General features: G+C 55.5%; 7 protein-coding genes across 7 annotated transcripts; 3 read left to right on the top strand and 4 right to left on the bottom strand.

The window, feature by feature from the left end:
• Positions 1 to 620: 620 nt before the first annotated feature.
• KRP23_12275 (uncharacterized protein) lies at positions 621 to 1,927 on the bottom strand (the record flags this gene model as incomplete). Its single annotated transcript, XM_067882872.1, has 3 exons — positions 621 to 1,400; positions 1,461 to 1,670; positions 1,742 to 1,927. The coding sequence occupies 3 exons, from the start codon at positions 1,925 to 1,927 to the stop codon at positions 621 to 623; spliced, it is 1,176 nt and encodes a 391-aa protein (XP_067739884.1).
• A 105-nt stretch (positions 1,928 to 2,032) lies between these two features.
• KRP23_12274 (Carboxylesterase patB) lies at positions 2,033 to 3,760 on the bottom strand (the record flags this gene model as incomplete). The annotated part of the gene is made up of 1 exon (XM_067882871.1): positions 2,033 to 3,760. The coding sequence occupies one exon, from the start codon at positions 3,758 to 3,760 to the stop codon at positions 2,033 to 2,035; it is 1,728 nt and encodes a 575-aa protein (XP_067739883.1).
• Positions 3,761 to 5,412: 1,652 nt separating this feature from the next.
• KRP23_12273 (Carboxylesterase patB) lies at positions 5,413 to 7,140 on the top strand (the record flags this gene model as incomplete). The annotated part of the gene is made up of 1 exon (XM_067882870.1): positions 5,413 to 7,140. One exon carries the CDS (start codon positions 5,413 to 5,415, stop codon positions 7,138 to 7,140), a length of 1,728 nt encoding a protein of 575 aa, XP_067739882.1.
• A 288-nt stretch (positions 7,141 to 7,428) lies between these two features.
• Positions 7,429 to 9,006, bottom strand: KRP23_12272 (Carboxylesterase patB; the record flags this gene model as incomplete). Its single annotated transcript, XM_067882869.1, has 1 exon — positions 7,429 to 9,006. The coding sequence occupies one exon, from the start codon at positions 9,004 to 9,006 to the stop codon at positions 7,429 to 7,431; it is 1,578 nt and encodes a 525-aa protein (XP_067739881.1).
• A 1,282-nt stretch (positions 9,007 to 10,288) lies between these two features.
• Positions 10,289 to 11,920, bottom strand: KRP23_12271 (Carboxylesterase patB; the record flags this gene model as incomplete). The annotated part of the gene is made up of 1 exon (XM_067882868.1): positions 10,289 to 11,920. One exon carries the CDS (start codon positions 11,918 to 11,920, stop codon positions 10,289 to 10,291), a length of 1,632 nt encoding a protein of 543 aa, XP_067739880.1.
• Positions 11,921 to 14,148: 2,228 nt separating this feature from the next.
• Positions 14,149 to 15,033, top strand: KRP23_12270 (Peroxisomal membrane protein 11-like protein; the record flags this gene model as incomplete). Its single annotated transcript, XM_067882867.1, has 2 exons — positions 14,149 to 14,229; positions 14,308 to 15,033. 2 exons carry the CDS (start codon positions 14,149 to 14,151, stop codon positions 15,031 to 15,033), a joined length of 807 nt encoding a protein of 268 aa, XP_067739879.1.
• Positions 15,034 to 15,291: 258 nt separating this feature from the next.
• KRP23_12269 (uncharacterized protein) lies at positions 15,292 to 20,651 on the top strand (the record flags this gene model as incomplete). The annotated part of the gene is made up of 7 exons (XM_067882865.1): positions 15,292 to 15,459; positions 15,532 to 16,097; positions 16,198 to 17,971; positions 18,965 to 19,382; positions 19,453 to 19,610; positions 19,678 to 20,499; positions 20,580 to 20,651. The coding sequence occupies 7 exons, from the start codon at positions 15,292 to 15,294 to the stop codon at positions 20,649 to 20,651; spliced, it is 3,978 nt and encodes a 1,325-aa protein (XP_067739878.1).
• Between the last annotated feature and the right edge of the window lie 69 nt (positions 20,652 to 20,720).

Raw genomic sequence — 20,720 nt, 5'->3', positions numbered from 1 at the left:
GCCGCGCTTCTCGTTGACCCGCTCCGTTTGGCCGCCTTTTTCTTCTTGACTACCGCAGTCTTCGCTCCATCTAGCAACGTATTTGACTCTGTGGCCACATTTTCCTTCTCTCGGATCTGCTGTCGCCGCCGTACAAGACTTGCGCGGTCCATACCTGCACTTCAGACTCGAATGTGAGCGCTAAATTCCTCAGCTACCAGCAGTTTCGCTAGTGGCTGTTCGCAGTGGAATCGACACCAGGGTGGTTTGGAAACAAGCACTACAGAGAATGACTGGCAATCTTGGTGCAGTCACTTGTGGTAGACAAAGAGGTCGTGAGAAACCAAACTACATGTAAAAACCAGTATTTGACCAAATGCCCTTCAAAGATACGCCAATTCATCACAGTTCATCCCGTTAAAACCTCTATTCGCTATAGGCACAAGATTTCTTGCCAACAGCAGATCCTCATTGCCGTCTACCGAACTTGATGGCATTACCGTCCAGGTTATCGACATCGAGTTCCAAACATCGAGTTGAACAGGCAACCGGCATTCATACTTAATCAACCCTGGAGTCGAGTTGCTGGTTTCTTCTGCAGGATGCACACATTGAATTATTTAGCAGTTTCGAGCTGTCTTTTAGCCCTGAATCCTCGGTTCCAACGTCTCCATGATGTTTTTGTGCATGTTCTGGCTCCAGCGGTCCATATTCTCCCGTAGCTCGTACCAACCATCTTTTTGAACTGGGTAGCTGGGACAGCGGAGGCGCGAGTGAGACCACAGTGTCAAAACCACCACTTTCTTCTCCTCCACGCTTTCGTCATATACTCGACGAGAATGGCGAGTGTACGACCGGATCTCCATCACGACGTTCGCATCCTTGCGAATCCGCGTAAGTGGACGGTATGGATGTCGTAAGTCTTCGTCCACAAATTCGGACGCTATGAGACCGTAAGCTTCCTGGTCATCTGACCCAACTTCGTGGTAGTCGTAAAACGTGACGGCGTTGGATTCCATCTGTAGGCCCTTGCCTGTCGAAGACACCAAGCGGAGCTGGGTGATGCCAGGCTCGCCACTATCGTCATCCTCACGAACAGTGAGGTGTCCCACCTTCTCGGAAATGCTGATCTCGCTGTTGGACAGGAAGTACACGACCAAATCAAAGACTTGCTTGACGCTCTTTGCAGACTCGAACTGGGAAGTGGTGAAGCAAACCGCCCAGTAGTCCCCCTCGTCATTCTCAAAGCGGCGCTCCTCAGTCATGGCGTTGAGCGGGTTCAGATGTTTCAGCCGTTGGCCCACAAATCTACGAGCATCTTCGAGCTTTAGAGTCTTCATCGAGTGCAGCACCTCTCGTCGAGATCGCTCATCTCTGGGTAAAATGAGCGTCCGCTGGATTGGACTTCCACATTGGATACTCTGCAAATGCGAGAATGAGTAACCGCAGACACGTTCCACTAAGAGCTGAGCTCCACGTACACAAGCGGTGTAACCCGACATCGCTGCCTGGACGTCCACGAACACATCTTGTTGCTGCTTCACCACGTTGTGCAGGACGTTCGTGTACAGCTCCTTGTACCCGTCGCCGTCTGCCTCGCCTTCGCGCTTGGGGGCGAATGCGTGTTGCTGCAACTCCCTCATCTGAGACTGAAGCTGACTCATCTCGACGTGCAGGCGACTGATCTCCTCCTACAGTACGTAGAGAGAAAACTGAAGTTTAGTCGACTGGCGAAAAGCTCTGATATGGACAGCTAACGAACTTTCCGAAGAGTGTGTGAACCTTTACGGTGCGCTCGCTTCCTTTTCTGTTTCACGACTGAGACTTCATCTTCCGAGTGTCCACTGCCGTCCTCGTTTGGGCGATCGCTGTGGCTGCTGTCGAGAGACGCGGGTGGGCTGGCGCGCTTCTTGTGCTGAGTAGTGCCCTTGGCACTGACACTCGCCATTTTCGCTTGTGTGTGTTTTCGCCCCTCTTGTTCGTAACATTTCAGTTAACGTTCAAATCGAGTATATTATTATTTCATCGAACCAAAAAAATCTTGCTGTTTTACTTAGTACCACCGCGCCTTGTTCCAGAACAAGCTCTTGGCGTTGGCCAGGTCGTCATCCCCAATGGTGAATGTGTCGTTGAACACGATCTGAGAGCCCACGCTCGACTCGTTGTACTGCGGCCAGTAGATCTTGTCGTCGGCCCACATAGTGTTGGGGTTGCCCGTGAGCACGAAAGAGAGCAGGTACTTCTGCATCATGACGGCGACCGTAGCGTCCACCGAGGAGCTGCCACCCATGCCGCCAGCGCCACCAGGACCGCCAGTCGAGCTGCCGTCCGTCATTCCCGTGCTGCTAGCATCACCAACCGAGGTCGTCGAGGCACCCGAGGAAGCCGTGGTCGAGGTCGTCGTGCTGTCCGACGAAGTAGACAGCGTGTACGTGCTGTACCAGTAGTAGCTCTGGTCTGTGCCGTGCGTGGCCGTGCTGAGAGCAACCTCGGCGTTCCAGGTCTGGTTCTTGAGAGCGTGCGTGAGAGCCAAGTTCTTGCCCGTCAAGTCGAACGACTGCTTCATGTCGGCGAAACGGAGACCGGCGCTCTCGTAGTCGTCCTCAGGGTACAGCTCGAGCAGCTCCTCGACCACATCGTCCGTGATGGCGGGGAAGAAGATGCGGAGGTACGTGGACACGTCCTCCTGGCTGTCAACACCCGAGTACGCCTGGCTGTTCGCCTCGTGCTGCTCGTGCGAGATCACGCACGGACCGGAGAAGTTGAAGTGGCCCTGGTACAGGTTGGCCTCGTACGTGTCCGGGACGATGAAGCCGTCCACACGGGGCTGCATCTGGTACGTGTACTCGTCCACGGCGTCGTTCGTGGCATCCGTGAGATTGGTGAAGTCGACTTGACGCATGCAGTCGAGGTGGCCGCCCTCGCAGCCCACGGCAGAAGACACGTTCTGCCAGAACTGCTCGCCGTGGTGGTGGCCGGCGCCAGGCACGTAGCCCGGAGACATCACATACGCCTTGTGGAAGAGCTGAGGAGCGTTGCCGCCGAAGCGAGTCATCTGGAACAGCACCTGCGACCCACCCGCAGAGAACCCCATGGCCGTCACGTCGTCCGGGTTGCCGCCGAAGCTGCCGATGTACTTCTGCACCCACTCGAAGGCGTGCGTCGAGTCCCACACGCACAGGTTGGCGTCGCCGCCCTCGTGCTGGTACGTCGGACCCGTAGCGAGACCCGTGATGCCGAGACGGTAGTTGTAGGCGACGAAGATGAAGTCCGTGGACAGGTCGAAGAGACCCTCAGGAGTGTTCTGCGACTTGGAGCCGCCCGTGAAGCCTCCGCCGTACGTCCAGACGACCACCGGCAGGTTGCGACCGGCAGCGTCGGCGGGGGCCCACACGTCGAGGTAGAGGCAGTCCTCGTCGGACGAGCAGTCAACGTCGGCGTCGGCGAGGTTGGTGCCGGTGTTGGTCTCGGTCTCGACGTCGGGCCACTCGGGCGCCGCAAAACGGAGGTCACCGGTGGGCACCTTGGCGAAGCGGATGTTCTGGTACTTGTAGTATCCGACGGTGGTGTTTCCGCCGACGGCCTGCACGGTGGTGTAATCGAGCTCGATGGTGGGAAGCGACGAGGATCCACTGCTAGTAGACGTCGTTGTAGCCTGACTGCCGGAGCTTCCAACCGACGTACTGTTGTCGACGGTACTCTGCAGTGCGTTGGTGCTGCTGCCAGCCATAGCAGGAGCCACGACCGCGGCGGCGGCCATCAGAAGAGCGTAGACGCGCATATCGATGATACGTATGCGCAAATTTGTTGGAGTGGAGGCGTTGATTCGCTTTGAGGTGAAACGAAAAGTGACCAAGTGGCTGACTCAATCGCTTGGGACCGTGGGGTAAACGTGAAGTATGGGCGTGAAGCTGCCAGCGCGGCTCGGAGCGATGCATGGCCCGTGGATATTTTTGTGTCATACATGTACAGTTGAAGAGCACAGCAAATCATGGATTTAAAATGGATCGTCATCGTTCTTGGCTTGAACCATTGGTGGTCTCAATGTCCAACGCAGTACATTGTGTTTTCGACAGTCGTATCGTTGGTTTGCCCCGCGTGTGTATTGCAAGATAGCATGTCATGCAAAGTATCTTTCAACGCTCTACTGTACATGTATTCTTGTGTGCAACCGCGTTGCTTATATTCGCTGCAAGACTACTGACGTAGGTTGGCTCTGTTGGGACAGTTATCCGGATTCTAGAAATCCAGGCACCAAGGATATTGCTGGGTAGCGTGTGATACATGTGTATGCCAGTGCTTTGCTTCGCGACATTTGACGAAAATAGATGAGCAATAGTGATCTGCGCAGAAAGCATTATGCCGTCTTGAACAGCCACAAATATGCGCTGCATTTGCTTACCTTGCAGGAGCACCTTGCTTGTCACTGCGTGCGACTCTGCTGGATTGGGACAGCATTGAGTTTGTTTTGTGTATCGTTCGAGCGTAAATCGAAAAGCGCGTGCCCTGGCAGTCGGCATCGACGTTTATTACTATACGTGTACACAACTGATCGGTTTCGGTGCAAACAGATCGGCGCTCCGGCTTGGAGCCCGAGATCCATCTGCCAGGTCAGCACCGTCGTTCATCACTCGTGTGGTGAGCGATGAACACCAAGGTCCGGCTCATTTGGGCATTTTATGCATGGTGTCACACTGAGTGAAACACATCGTTGAGTCGGATCCCGCTGGACATTCACCACGCTTGGTTCTCGGCGCATCCCATGTGTGCATGCCATCGTTTGCGTGAAGCGGCTATAAGCAAGTTGCCGCAGTCACAGTCGCTGGTCGGCAGCCCAAAAGCGTGTGAGTCTCTGGTCTTTACGGTGGACAGGGCATGTCCTCCATTTCAGGAGATAAGTACAGGAGAGAAGCGATGATTCAGGCAGAGTAAGCCACGCATGGTATCACTGCGAATCTGTGTGAGCGTGCCGCCGTACCACACAGCAGTGGTGTTAAACACCGGCACGTTGGTTATCATAATACATGTAGTGACGCTGGATGAGGTACACATTCTCAAGCGCGATTCCCAGTCGTGTTTTGAAATTTGGACGCCGGGGAGTAATCTCAAAATATGTTGGTTTACTAGCTCGCACGTCAAACAGCGCGCGTCGCCTTTCCACCTGGCTGGCCCTTCCCAAACAAAACCCGGTCGTCCGCCTTCGCACCTGGACAGGAACCAGAGTGCCGAAGGCAGAAATCGTCTGATGTCACACGCACAGCTATCTGCAGTTGTGTGGGGCGGCGCTCGATCCTCCAAATCGTCAAACTAACGAGTGCCGAGTGGATCACTCAGAGCCTAGTCACTCCGGTCGACGAAACCCACACTCACTTTCCAATCTGCCTTCATAAGAGCAAGAGCTCTTCGTAAACAACACCACCGCCTCCATCCAGCATGCGCGTCTACGCTCTTCTGATGGTCGCCGCCGCAGTCGTGGCTCCTGCTATGGCTGGCAGCAGCACCAACGCACTGCAGAGTACCGTCGACAATAGTACGTCGGTTGGAAGCTCCGGCAGTCAGGCTACAACGACGTCTACTAGCAGTGGATCCTCGTCGCTTCCCACCATCGAGCTCGATTACACCACCGTGCAGGCCGTCGGCGGAAACACCACCGTCGGATACTACAAGTACCAGAACATCCGCTTCGCCAAGGTGCCCACCGGTGACCTCCGTTTCGCGGCGCCCGAGTGGCCCGACGTCGAGACCGAGACCAACACCGGCACCAACCTCGCCGACGCCGACGTTGACTGCTCGTCCGACGAGGACTGCCTCTACCTCGACGTGTGGGCCCCCGCCGACGCTGCCGGTCGCAACCTGCCGGTGGTCGTCTGGACGTACGGCGGAGGCTTCACGGGCGGCTCCAAGTCGCAGAACACTCCTGAGGGTCTCTTCGACCTGTCCACGGACTTCATCTTCGTCGCCTACAACTACCGTCTCGGCATCACGGGTCTCGCTACGGGTCCGACGTACCAGCACGAGGGCGGCGACGCCAACCTGTGCGTGTGGGACTCGACGCACGCCTTCGAGTGGGTGCAGAAGTACATCGGCAGCTTCGGCGGCAACCCGGACGACGTGACGGCCATGGGGTTCTCTGCGGGTGGGTCGCAGGTGCTGTTCCAGATGACTCGCTTCGGCGGCAACGCTCCTCAGCTCTTCCACAAGGCGTATGTGATGTCTCCGGGCTACGTGCCTGGCGCCGGCCACCACCACGGCGAGCAGTTCTGGCAGAACGTGTCTTCTGCCGTGGGCTGCGAGGGCGGCCACCTCGACTGCATGCGTCAAGTCGACTTCACCAATCTCACGGATGCCACGAACGACGCCGTGGACGAGTACACGTACCAGATGCAGCCCCGTGTGGACGGCTTCATCATCCCGGACACGTACGAGGCCAACCTGTACCAGGGCCACTTCAACTTCTCCGGTCCGTGCGTGATCTCGCACGAGCAGCACGAGGCGAACAGCCAGGCGTACTCGGGTGTTGACAGCCAGGAGGACGTGTCCACGTACCTCCGCATCTTCTTCCCCGCCATCACGGACGATGTGGTCGAGGAGCTGCTCGAGTTGTATCCTGAGGACGACTACGAGAGCGCCGGTCTCCGTTTCGCCGACATGAAGCAGTCGTTCGACTTGACGGGCAAGAACTTGGCTCTCACGCACGCTCTCAAGAACCAGACCTGGAACGCTGAGGTTGCTCTCAGCACGGCCACGCATGGCACAGACCAGAGCTACTACTGGTACAGCACGTACACGCTGTCTACTTCGTCGGACAGCACGACGACCTCGACCACGGCTTCCTCGGGTGCCTCGACGACCTCGGTTGGTGATGCTAGCAGCACGGGAATGACGGACGGCAGCTCGACTGGCGGTCCTGGTGGCGCTGGCGGGATGGGTGGCAGCTCCTCGGTGGACGCTACGGTCGCCGTCATGATGCAGAAGTACCTGCTCTCTTTCGTGCTCACGGGCAACCCCAACACCATGTGGGCCGACGACAAGATCTACTGGCCGCAGTACAACGAGTCGAGTGTGGGCTCTCAGATCGTGTTCAACGACACGTTCACCATTGGGGATGACGACCTGGCCAACGCCAAGAGCTTGTTCTGGAACAAGGCGCTGTGGTACTAACATCACACACACTTACACAATAAAGTAAATGGGCTCAGCACCCTGCGTATTCTGTTTACAACCTACATGTTGCCCAACAAACCAAAGTTCAATATTTTGTGTGTGCTCAGCGGACGATTGTTGCTAAAACTATGTTTGTTGTTGTCAAAGAAGAGGCACAAGTATTATGCACTAGCATGGAAGTCATGATCACAGCAAACAACATCATCAACAACACCGCCCCTCAACGGGAATGGGCGGCCAGAAGCAAAAGTGCATTATCCTAAGTATCCGGATACTCAAGTGCACTTAGTGCCACAGAGCTTTATTCCAATACAAACTCTTCGCGTTGGCTAGGCTGTCATCCGTAGTTGTGAACGTGTCGTTGAACACGATCTGAGCGCCCACGCTCGACTCGTTGTACTGCGGCCAGTAGATCTTGTCGTCGGCCCACATGGTGTTGGGGTTGCCCGTGAGCACGAAAGAGAGCAGGTACTTCTGCATCATGACGGCGATCGTTGCGTTGACGGGTGATGTAATAGCGCCAACCAATGCAGCCTCTGCAGCGTCGTAACTTGTGCTAGTTGTCTCATTTGACGAGGTTGAGAGCGAGTAGGTGCTGTAAAAGTAGTAGCTCTGGTCTGTGCCGTGCTTAGCTGGGCTGATGCCAACCTCACCATTCCACGTCTCGTTCCTTAGAGCATTCTTCAGTGCAAAATTCTTCGCAGTCACCTCGTAAGATTGCCGCATGTCATTAAAGCGCAGGCCGGCACTCTCGTAGCCTTCCGCCGGGTACAGCGCCAGCAGCTCTTCGATCGCATCCTCGGCAATAGCGGGGAAGATACCACGTAAAGTTGGGGAAATGTCTTTTTCACCATCAACGCCATCATAAGCAACGGTGTTGAATTCATGCTGCTCGTGCGTAAGCACACAGGGACCCGAGAAGTTGAAATGACCTTGGTACACACTCGCTTCGTACGTATCCGGCAGAATGAACCCGTCCACGCGAGGCTGCAACGTGTACGAGTACGCACTCACCATCGAGGTCGTCGCGTTCGCCAGTCTGCTGAACTCCACACTGCGCATGCAGTCCAAGTGGCCACCCGCACAGCCCACAGCACTCGACACATTCTGCCAGAACTTCTCTGCTTGGTAGTGGCCGGTGCTCGGAAGGTAGCCTGGAGACATGATGTACGCCTTCTGGAACAACTGCGGCGCATTGCCAGCGAACCGCGTCATCTGGAAGGCGATCTGGGAACCACCAGCCGAGAAGCCCACAGCCGTCACGTCCTCCGGATTGCCGCCGAAGCTGCCGATGTACTTCTGCACCCACTCGAAGGCGTGCGTGGCGTCCCACACGCACAGGTTGGACACGCCGCCCTCGTGCTGGTACGTCGGGCCTGTGGCCACACCAGTGATCCCGAGACGGTAGTTGTACGCCACGTAGATGAAGTCCGTCGAGAGCTCGAAGATCCCCTCGGGCGTGTTCACCGACTTGGATCCGAGCATGAACCGACCACCGTAGTTGTAGACCAGAACGGGGAGGTTGCGACCGAAAGCGTCACAAGGAGCCCACACGTCCAGGAACAGACAGTCTTCCGACGACGCGCAGTCGACGTCCGTGTCGGCGAAGTTGCCCGTGTTGATTTCGGTCTCCACGTCGGGCCACTTGGGGGCTGCGAAACGGAGGTCGCCCGTCGGTGCCTTGGCGTAGCGGATGTTCTGGTACTTGTAGTACCCGACGGTGGTGTTCCCTCCGACAGCTTGTACGGTGGAGTAGTCAAGCATGACGGTGGCCAGCGGAGAGGAACTGCCATCACCAGCGTCGCCAGAGAAGACGGGGACGACTACTGCCACCGCAGCAACAAGGAGAACACGCACTTGCATGCTCGGAATGGTCTTCTGGTGCTTGGCGACTGGCAAATTCTGAAGTGATACCTACCGACTGTCGACTAGCTCAATGTACCGAGGAGAGGCCGCACCAGATTCACACGGAGGGGAGGGAAACTTGCTTCAATATCAACGCAACGGGTTGCCACTGAGGAATCCTCAGTGAGGATTGGTTGTTGCCGCGACAACTGGTCACGGTGCAAATCCCCGTGAGGTGATACCGCGCTTTACATACTTCAAGTTGTCTTGCTCCAAATTCCGGATACAAAGGCTGGTGTAGAGGTGGATGTTTCGTGAGAAGCTTGTTCACGAGAGCGCCATTATCCTGTGGCGCACTCATCTTGGCATGGTACACCCGCTAAACTAGGCGGGTGTTCGACACGAACGAGCAACAGGAGTTAGAACTCCACCAAGATGGAACTATCTCGTAGTTTGGACTGCGGTGTCCATTTGCCAGTCGCAGACTGCAAACTACAATACGTTCTCCACGATCAACTGTCCCTTGTCTTGTGACTCTTGATCGAACAAAAGAAAATGTGCCTCCACAAATTTTTCCAGACGCCGTCGCAGCGCGTAGTATTGCAGTGTTGTCTCAACCAAGGATAGCAGACTCGTCGCCATGCCTCGCAGTTTCATCGTGCTCTCACCAGCTTTGGCAACTAGGGAGTACAAATCTGCCAGACATGCGATGTCTGGCTTCATGTGATGAGCGCTGTGCGCCCATCGTTTCCCTTTATGTTGATATCCGCACCACATCTAACGACGACTTCGATCTTGCCCATTTGAGGGGCCCTCGTTAGCACAGTGCATTCGTCATTGTCCTGTCCATTCACGTCCGCCCCACACTGAACCAGGAACCGAGTCGCTCCGATCTCACCTTTCTCGACTGCCCTCATCAGCGCCGTGCACGCGTCATCGTTCGTGGCATGTTGCGCTCCTCGACGAGGTACCGCATGATTTCCATCCTGCCGTTTTGTGCAGCCACTATCATCGCTGTGCGTCCGCCAATGTCCTTGGCATTCACGTCCGCACCACAGTGCTCAACGAGGTAACGAACCACGTCAATCTGACCATAATCAGTGGCCACCATCAGCCTTGAAGAATTTGCTCCTTGGGGTTGTCATCTCTCGCAGCTCTGAAGAGCTCCACCTGTGCCATCTCGTGTGTTTTGCGCGAACCTTGCCTGCAATTTCAGTGAAATTAGACAAAGCGTATCGCAAACAGAAAGTGGTTCATTATCCGTGAGCAACATCGAGCTCTTACGATCTTTTACCTGAGCTTAGTACCAAAGGGCCTTGTTCCAGAACAAGCTCTTCGAGTTGGCCAGATCGTCGGCGGCCACCGTGAACGTGTCGTTGAGCACAATCTGAGTGCCCACGCTCGACTCGTTGTACTGCGGCCAGTAGAGCTTGTCCTCGGGCCACACGGAGTTGGGGTTGCCGGTCAGCACGAACGACATGAGGTACTTTTGCATCGCGACTGCAATCGTCGCGTTGACTGTCGTCGTAACTGCGCCAACACTAGCAGCCTCCCCCGCGCTCATCGTCGAAGCAGCTGTAGACGAGCTGGTGGTCGAGAGCGAGTACGTGCTGTACCAGTAGTAGTTCTGGTCGACACCGTGAGTGGCCTCGCCGAGAGCAACCTCGGCGTTCCAGGTCTGGTTCTTGAGAGCGTGCGTGAGAGCCAAGTTCTTGCCCGTCAAGTCGAACGACTGCTTCATGTCGGCGAAACGGAGACCAGCGCTCTCGTAGTCACCCTCAGGGTACAGCTCGAGCAGCTCCTCGACCACATCGTCCGTGATGGCGGGGAAGAAGATGCGGAGGTACGTGGACACGTCCTCCTGGCTGTCAACACCCGAGTACGCCTGGCTGTTCGCCTCGTGCTGCTCGTGCGAGATCACGCACGGACCGGAGAAGTTGAAGTGGCCCTGGTACAGGTTGGCCTCGTACGTGTCCGGGACAATGAAGCCGTCCACACGGGGCTGCATCTGGTACGTGTACTCGTCCACGGCGTCGTTCGTGGCATCCGTGAGATTGGTGAAGTCGACTTGACGCATGCAGTCGAGGTGACCGCCCTCGCAGCCCACGGCAGAAGACACGTTCTGCCAGAACTGCTCGCCGTGGTGGTGGCCGGCGCCAGGCACGTAGCCCGGAGACATCACATACGCCTTGTGGAAGAGCTGAGGAGCGTTGCCGCCGAAGCGAGTCATCTGGAACAGCACCTGCGACCCACCCGCAGAAAACCCAGCAGCGGTGACGTCGTCCGGGCTGCCTCCAAACTTGCTAATGTACTTCTGCACCCACTCGAAGGCGCGTGTTGAATCCCACACACACAAGTTCGAGACGCCGCCCTCGTGCTGGTACGTCGGGCCGTTCGTAAGACCCGTGATACCCACGCGGTAGTTGTACGCTACGAATACGAAGTCTTGCGTGAGGTCGAAGAGACCCTCAGGAGTGTTCTGCGATTTGGAGCCGCCCGTGAAGCCTCCGCCGTACGTCCAGACGAGGACAGGCAGGTTGCGGCCAACAGCATCAGCGGGAGCCCACACGTCCAGATACAGACAATCTTCGGAAGTTTTGCACTCAACGTCAGCATCTGCGAGGTTGCCAGCGTTGATCTCGGCTTCGACCTCAGGCCACTCGGGCGCCGCGAAACGGAGGTCGCCCGTGGGCACCTTGGCGAAGCGGATGTTCTGGTACTTGTAGTATCCGACGGTGGTGTTTCCGCCGACGGCCTGCACGGTGGTGTAGTCGAGCTCGACGGTGGGCAACGATGACGAGGATGTGGTCGCCTGGCTGCTCGCGGTGCCGTCGTCGACACTCTGGACCGTGCTGAGCGCGTAGGTGCTGTTGCCAGCCATAACAGAAGTCACGACGGCAGCGGAGATGGTCAGGAGAGCGTAGACGCGCATGGTTAATGGTGCTTGGGGGTCGTAGTGCTGGGTAGGACGTGCAAGTGATAAACCAAAATGGAAACTGAGCTCGAAATACTGGAGTCTTCCACCCTCGACAGTTGTGGCAAGGGGCTTCCAAATGATCATGGCAAAGGAGTCGGGGCTCTACGTGTGACACCTGCACTTTGCTTTGGAAAGCGCGCCGGGCCTGCAGGTGTCTCGCTGGATCTTGTCGATTAAGCATAATCGTGAGACCGTTTTCCGTTCCCGTGTTGACCCCCACAGTGCGGCTATCCGTCCACGACTGCAGGTGATGATCAGTTAGGCAATCCACACGACGATCACCTGTGGTGAAGCATCGCAGCAATACATGTATCCGGCATGCTGTAGTTGAACAGCTAGCTTGTTCCAACCATTTAGGGATAGCAAACTACGTCCTGTTTGTCGATTTTGGTCTAGGAACTTCGTTCAGAAGCGCAGGATGTTGTGTGGTTTTCGTGGTTGCAACGACCAATTCATTGGGAATCACTACGAACCCCTCGCAACAACACGCTGTGCAACCCGTTGTGGAGGAACAAGTCGTGCTCGTGTGGGCATGCGCTGACCACCATGAGGACACCGATGTATTGCGTCTATCGATTTGGGTGACGCAAACATTGCCAGCTTGTTGTTGCATTGAGAGCTCAACGATGAGCGCATCGGCTGGCGAAGCAACTCGTACGATAATTTACGACCACGGGTCCGTGACAGAAGCCAGAGCAGTCCATACCACGTTCCTGCACTAGTAGTTTACAGCAAACGCGTTTTGCCTTGACGACCAAACATACAGCTTGAGAATTCTTTCTGGACTCGCTTCCGCTCTTCAGGAGTTAAGGTTCTAGAGTCGTGTCCAACACGAGGCGAACTCATTTCAATCTCCTGCATGCAAAACTGAGGTTGCCCAGGTCCTGGGTTTAGAATTGGGACTGGTTTCGGAATAACGAAACCCACCAAGCTGTATTTTATACCATACCAGCTGCTCGGGTAGCTCTGCTTGTATGAATGGCCGAAGCAGTTGAACTCATCGACGACTAGGTAGAAGCACTCTTGCACCAAGCCAAAATGACTCGAATGCAACAGCACCAGCTCTTGGTAGAGCTTGACCTTTCTCCGAAATGGAAACGAGAGCGCCTTGCGGGAAAGGTAAACCAGCAATCTATCCTCCGCGAGCTCGAGGATCTTCTTCGGAGTAGAATCCTAAGTAGGAATGTAGAATCTGCAAACGATTCCCCCCCAAATTGTTGGGTCTCGATTCAACGTAGATACGCTCGCCCATATCCGCCTCACTCAATCCGGCTTTGCCACACACAAAGTGCTATCTCCCGTAAAATTTAAGAGAGATGCGAGCTGTAAGAAGTGCAAGCCCTTTGTCTTCGACCCCCAAATTGGTGTCGCGTATTTCAACCAGTCTGTTCTCATCAATTCTCGTTTACAGGACGGTCTATTTGCTCCAGTATATGTGTGTTTCCTGTCGGTGACCTTAAATAATCCACGTGACAAAGCGAAGCTATGCACGATCTCATAGTTTCCATTGGAAGAGCGGACGAGCAATTCGTTGTCAAACCACATCTCGTTGCGCGTACGTGCGATAGCGCCGCTGCAGCATAAAAGCCATGGCTCGCAGCGAGACCCACGCAGCCCCGTCAAAGTACACCAGCCCCAGTGACAAACTTCAACACCACATTGCGTGTCGGCCAAGGCGCTCGCCATGTGCTTTGCTGTTGCTGGACTCCGCCGCAAACGATCACCATCGACGCGTGCATCGTAGCCTTGCCCCCATAAACCTACCTCGGTCAATAGCCCCATTAAAACTCGGAGTCCAAAAATCTCCCTCGACTTCCAGACCATCAAAATGCGGTGCCACCAGCGAAAACATAAGTCGCCCTTGCACCGGCACCATTTATAACGGAATGATAGTTTTCGGCGTCCTGTCATTTTTGGTACTCATACTTAATCTCTGTCAATTCTAAATACAACATTCACATTACCACTCTACGTCCCGAAACAACTGCACCGGAAGTTGTTCACGTCAAACAGTTCAAGTTGAGGTCATTCCTGATCCCACCGCGCCGCCAACACCTCCCTCGTTCTAGGCCCACAGAGCTCCGTCGCCCGTGCAACCACTTGCGTCTTGTTCTTCACTGTCTGTCGCATCTTTTGAGCCGCTTCCTACCCGCCACCACCCCGTATTCGCCGCAAAAAAAGCCATGGACGCCAAGGCCCCCGTGTCGCTCGATGCCTTCACCAAGCTCGCCTTCTGTCTGGAGGGTCGAGACAAGCTCTCCAAGGTCACCCACCACTATAGCTAGTTCGCTTAGCGCCTCCTCTTTCTAACGTACTTGCCTCCGCTGCTTAATGCCCTGTAGATGCTGCAATATGGCAGTCGAGCGCTTGCCTTCTACGTGCTGACGGCCGACCCCAAGAGCGACGTGGGCCAGCGTCTGCACGCGCTCTACAAGGTCATGCAGCAGTCCAGGAAGGCCTTCCGTCTGGGCAAGAGCGTCACGTACTACCAGAAGCTGCAGGCGCTCTCGGGCAACAAGAAGCTGAGCGAGGGGCAGCGCTACCTGCAGTTCATCCAGAGCGCGGGCATGCTGGGCTACTTTCTCACAGACAATCTGGCCTTCGCTAGCAAGGCCAAGGTGCTCCGCTTCGATGCCGAGGAGCTGGCCCGCCGCGGCGGCATTTTGTGGTTCTGCGCCAACGTCGCGGGCTTTTTCAACGCCGTGGACAACCTCAACGCCGACGTGGAGAAGGAGAAGTGTGTGCGGGACATCTTGGCCTCCGAAGAGGACGCCGCCCGCGTGCAGGCGCTGCAGAGCCAGCTGGAAACACTGCGCAGCGGCCGCTTCAAGAAGCTGCTGGCCGTGCTCAAGGTCACGTGCGACCTTGTCGTGTCGTCCAACACGGGCGGCGTGAGGTTGGCGGAGCGCATCACCGGCACCAAGCTGCATGACGGCGTCATTGGCTCCGTGGGGTGCGTGTCGGCTGCCGTGGTGCTGTACAACACGTGGCCCAGCGCGTCGAAGGCCCTTCCGCCGAGCGAGGCGAAGACGGAAGCCAAGAGCGAGGAGAAGAGTGAAGACAAGTGAAGATGCGGTGGAAACTGACGAGGCTTTAGCAGTCTCCACGTGGGTTGGTACGGCTGCATCTGTGCCCTGCTGGTGTCTGCCATTACCCACGAACCTTTATATGAATAACACGATTAATGCTCATTGACCTTGTGCGATGGAAGTGTGTTAGGCTTGCTGGAAAAGCTGGCATGGCGTCTCTCTTCCCGTATTTTTAGTGGGAGGGGTGTTTGGCCGTTATTGCTGGGTGTTTATTGCGTTGTCAGATTTGCATTCGTGATGAACCGCCGGCAACGAGGCGAGTCGCTGAGCGAGCGTCTGCGGTCCGAGGTGCAAGTGTCTGCTGCGCTCTGGCAGATCGGACCCAGCGTCGATGAAAAGGCAGCGACTGGAGATATGAAGACAGGCGGTAGCAGCCGATCGAGAGTCTTCGCCAACATCGCATGCGTGAGTTCGTGGTCGTTGTTTTGCTTGCAGTTGAGTCTTTGACGCTGGTTACTGACACTTGGTTTGCTACAGACAGGAGATGGTTTCCCGTGTCCTCGAGAAGTGAAGCCGCTGCTCTTCTTTTACAAGTATCTCCAGCCCATTGGGCTTGCTGACGGTGTCGGAGACAACAATGGCGGCGTATCTGGAAACAACAACTCACACAGGAAGCTGCGCGTGAACTTGCCGCTGACGGTAGTTTGCGAGCGAACTAACGCTCAGGAGATGGTCCTCTGGCTGCGCACTGACGCTCAAGGGAATGTTGTGCGTGAGGAGAAGACACCGCTGTGGCGAAAAAAGCTACACAATGACCTCGTTGGCGTGGCATCGCCTACAGCTGCGAATCCTTCGAGCAGCCACGACAATGATCCGGTGCTTGCAGTGAGGAGCGTGGCGCGCTGGAAAAATAGCAGCATTTCCGGTGGAGGCAGCGCTGTTGTGCTGACCAGACGGACTCTGGACCCTGTGCTAGCTGCCCCGTGCGAGTTGCCCATATGCATCCAGCAGTTTGTACATTGTCGTGGCTCTCAGGCGAGTGTCTATCGCATTTTCTGGTGCGAGCAGGAGCGCAAGTGCTTTGCGGTGAACCTCACCAGCAGGTACGGCCGTGGTTGGAGTCACTATGGTGGCTGCTTATGGTCTTGATTCTCATTAACGCTATCGTGACACCGTTGTTCTGTTCACGGTTCGGTAGTGTAGCTTGAAAAGCACAGAGGCCCCTGAAGATGTCGATGGAAGTGCCAATGTCCCTCCCGCCCCCACGACCACAGTATCGTCGAGTGGGCTGTCTGCTTCTACAATGGCAGCGATGAATGCAGCCTTCGACGCGGCCATGGTCACGGCAGCGCAGGTCTCGCGATTTTATTGCGTCACGGTCTCTCCAGACGCGCGCGCATGTGCAAGGTGGCCCAAGTTGCGTGGTGCGGCGATTGCAGACGGCGTGCAGGCTACTTCGCGCGTTGTGGAGCATGTGCAGCTGCAACTTCCAACAATGCGCTTTCATTCGATGACCGTGGACTTTATCAAGGACACGGCTGGTGTGTGGTGGCTTACACGGATCGTCGATTTTACTGCCTCAAGCTGCGTCGAGCCGCCCCGGGACGACGTGAGTTTTAGTACACGCGACTCCGCCGTACTCATACCTGAAGCCTTACGCACGAAGTCCGGTCGCCATGAACCACAAATGGATGACGCAAGCTCACCTCCTCGTGAATTGATACTAACACACGGAGAAGTTGCGAACAACGCCCCAAACGCGCGCATCTGCTTCCTTTGTGGATTCACATGTGAACTCACGGCAGCATTTCGAAACGAGCTGCAGATGATGCTCAAGGGCCAAAACGGTGATGAATACAAGGCAAGAAGCACTATCCCGATAGATCCGCCCGCAGTGGATGAGTACCGAATGACTTTGACGATGGCTCTTGATACGATCTTCCTGATGCGGCAACGCGGTGTTGCCTTGCCCGTTTGGGAAAACGCTGTGAGCACCGTGCGCAAATCGCTACTACGCGATGTGTGCGATTTCCCGGTATGCATGCTCTGCTACCGCATCTTCCAGCAGCAGAATCGCTTGCAGCTGATTGCCTGCGAGTTACACAGCGTGCTTTCACCGACCACAAGTTCCAATGACCGACCCGAAGTCGACGATGATCTAACGAATGGATCCGGCGCTGGAGTAGGGATGGCTACATCGGCCGCAAGTGGTTTGTCTGCTTCACAATTGCTCTCAACAGAGCTGCGCTGCTGCCAAGAGACTCCGAAAAGCATACTCGCTCCTCTCGAGGCCTATCGGACTGAAACGATTCCACCAACTCTCTTACTGCGTGGGGATTCACCCGAAATGCGTCCAACTTGGAGCGTATTAACGCCTATGCGCGGCGCTGACGTGGACCCCACCGCTACTCAGCTCCGTCTAGTGTTCCTTTTCCACGAACTCCAGGACGCTGGTCCTGATTTGGTGCCGACGGATTTCTTCTTGGAGTATCAACTTGGTCAAAGTGTCACGCGAGTGCAGCTCGAAGGCAGCAAACGACACACGCCTAATCGCTGGCAGCTCTGCGAAGCGCGCGTACACTACCTCTGCGCGACGCTGGATGCGTTCAGCGAGTTTTGCTCACACAAGCGACTTTTAATCAAGATGAAAGCAAAGCGTAGCTCACCGACCCGGAATCAACGACTCAATGATGGCCCCACCGGTTCTGAGAGCTACGAGAAAGTCGAGACGGGGGGAGATGACAATCTCAATAAGCGCGACGGTGGTGATCAAAATGGCTTTCGTGACAAGGAGGAGTTCTTCGGATACACGCTGCTGTCGCTGCGGGCAGTGAATACAGCAGCGAAGTGGTTCGGAAATTCGCTGCAACCCGAGAGCCGCACCGATTTCTTGCTCGAACTGCACACGGCCTCGCATGGGCTTCTCACTCTCAAGCTGACGGTCGGACTGCTGGTTGACCCCGTTCCATTAGGTCGTGTACGTGATGTACTGCGGGATCGTGTTTTTCTGGAGGAACAGCCACCGCGCGGGGTGTATTGGCCTCCACCGACACATTTTCTGGGTGGACTGGCAGTACCTCGTGACTGGATCGGTGCGCTGATGCCCTCCGAGTACACAAAGATTTTGCCAAGGCGTCGACGAGAGGCCCCCAAAGCCCACACCTCAGCGTCAAGTCCTCCTCGACGTTTCCATACCAATCAGGCTGTAGCGGCTCCGACTCCAAGTAGTTTAACACGGCGAAGCAGTGCAAACCCAGTGGAAAAAGCTGACTCGCCACCAAATCCAAGCGTAATTCCCCTGCCCGATATACAACAACGAACGTCGATGAGCAAGAACTGGGAACAGACTGGCCAGCAGTCAGTATCTGCTGGGATTGTCACCGATGGGCTTGCTGCTGAACGGGGAATTGCTACGTCTGAGCAAGTACAATCCGAGTACAAGTCACGATCGCTGCACCTCATGACTGTGGCAATGAAAGGCACAACTCTCTCACGGGCATGCTTGGCAGCAAGACGGATTGTATTCCGCGTCACCGAAGACTCCGCAACCAATACCTTCCCAACCAGGTTGCTCGCAGCCATTTTACGCCACGCAAGCTTCGCAAACTCCGTGTCAACTTTTTGTTCTCCGTCGTCGTCGACTTGGAAGTATCCAGCAAGATTTCATTTCACGCGGAGATACTCCGTAGACCGTCTGCTGGCTGAAGTCAAGCCAGGGAACCTCCCTGTGCTAGCATTGCTCGGTGAACTTTTGCTAGTTCTGATCGAGGACCGCGCATTACCAGCTACAGTGGACGCTAACGCATTGGAACCACTGCTAGAGCCCTTCTGGCAGCAGGACAGTGGCTGGCAAGCTATTCCACGTACTCAAAGCGGTAGCTTACCTGAGCGCCGAGTGATTTGGAATCGTGCGATTCGTCGTTGGGAAGCTGCCAGTGGTGACCCAACTGTAAGTGGCAAAGTTCCTCAGCTTCTGACGTCGCCCGAGAATACCGACACTGCTGTAACACTAGCAACACAAGGTCACGCTATAGCACTTGCGATGGATATCGGAGACTTTCGCGCGAAATCTCTGGCGCTTGTGTTGTGCGAGTTGTTTGAGCAGATGGAGACGCTCGACAACGGATACATCGAGATCGCGGAGTTGAGGTCACTCGCCAAGTGCCTCCCTGAAGAGGAATATTTATGTGGTGAAGAGCAGCTGGATCCCGAGGTGGGCATGCGAGAGCGGCTCTCGCATGATAACATTGTAGCATTAGCAGCGTTGGTGGAGCAGCAGCGGCGTCTGGCAGGACAAACCCTTCTTCACTCACTCATGAAGAGTGCAGTCATGGCGGATGCAGTAGCTCGATTTGATCGAATCGGCTACAGCGAGATGAGTCTCGAAGGTGCCTTGGAGGGTTGATCTTCATTGCTTGTCGACAGTCAACTAATTTGTTGTGGTTTTCTCTGGCTCAGAATTTCGGGAACTTGCAGCGGAGGCGTTGATCTCGCAACGTAAGGTCTTCTGTGCGTTCCTAGAGGAACCGAAAAAGTCGCAAGACGGGTTTTGCCTACGACACGGTTTTACTGAGCTCTACGCTACCGACAGCGTCTGCGTATTATGTGCGAGTGAGGTGCGTGACTGCAGTTCAATGGAAATGTTATGGCCAACCTCATAACGTCGGAGATCCGGTTTTGTAGTATCAAGTTGAAAAATCGTCTGGGAAGCCGACAAATTCACCAGAGCAGAGCCCTGAAAAAGAGCAGTTGACTACCGTTGCCAGCAATGAGACCGGTACAAGAGTAGATGTCGTTCGAACCGCACGGGATGCATTCAGTGGTGAACGTGCACTATCAGGGCGAGACATAGGCGTAGATACCTTGGTCAGGTTGGACCAGGATCTGGACCCAGAGACTACGAGGCGAGCATCTTCACCACCGAGGTTAGAGCGACTCAGCCGACTTTCATCTGGTAAAATGGTTCTCCACGAAGGCCACACTGATGCGGGACACGATGAAAGGCCTCAAAGACGCCGCGCTCTCGCTGCTAGAACCGCAACGACGCGTGAGATGGTCGATTCCGAGCTCGACAGCATGTTGGGTCGGTTGCACGCTGCCGAGCGAACCATCGTAATTGGTGAAACGCAAGTGAACGAGCGGAAACAGTCGATGAGCGGAACACGAACTCGGCAATCAAGTACCTCAGCCAGCGAAGCCATGCAGCATTCAGACCTGGCAGATCTGGCGAAAACTGCGGCTAGGAGAGCTACAGTCGTAAAGGAGGCAGGCCGAAGTCCTGATCAATCCGGTCACGAGAAAGCGACGAAGGCGAAGAAGCGGATGAAGAAGAGGATCTTGAAGAAAACTGCTCGTCGTCTGAAGCCAACAAACCCTCTTCCTACGTCAGCGTCGCTGTCAAAGTTGCTGCGAATGGAATTCAGCGACCGGAAGCGCACAATGACGACAAGCGCCAGTGAAACCATCATAGAGAAGGCGGTACGCGTGGAGGAAAAGCGGAAGCAGGTAGGCGTGAGGCTTATGCTCAAGAAGGTTCGTCATGAGTTTCTGTGGGTAACTTTTGGGTGTTGTTGACACTTATGTAGCTCGACCGATTGGTTCTCGCCGAAGTGCAAGAAGTCAAGCGACGACTAGCCAAGCTGCTTGATGAGGACTAAATCTTGAAAGCACGTCGCCAACTTCCCACCCATTTCTACCAGAATATACAAATCAAGTAGAATTCTGTC

The sequence above is a fragment of the Phytophthora ramorum genome (assembly GCF_020800215.1).
Source record: "Phytophthora ramorum isolate Pr-102 chromosome Unknown Phyram_PR-102_s0014, whole genome shotgun sequence".
Taxonomy (NCBI): Eukaryota; Oomycota; class Peronosporomycetes; order Peronosporales; family Peronosporaceae; genus Phytophthora; species Phytophthora ramorum.
This window is presented reverse-complemented; position numbering and strand designations above follow the sequence as displayed.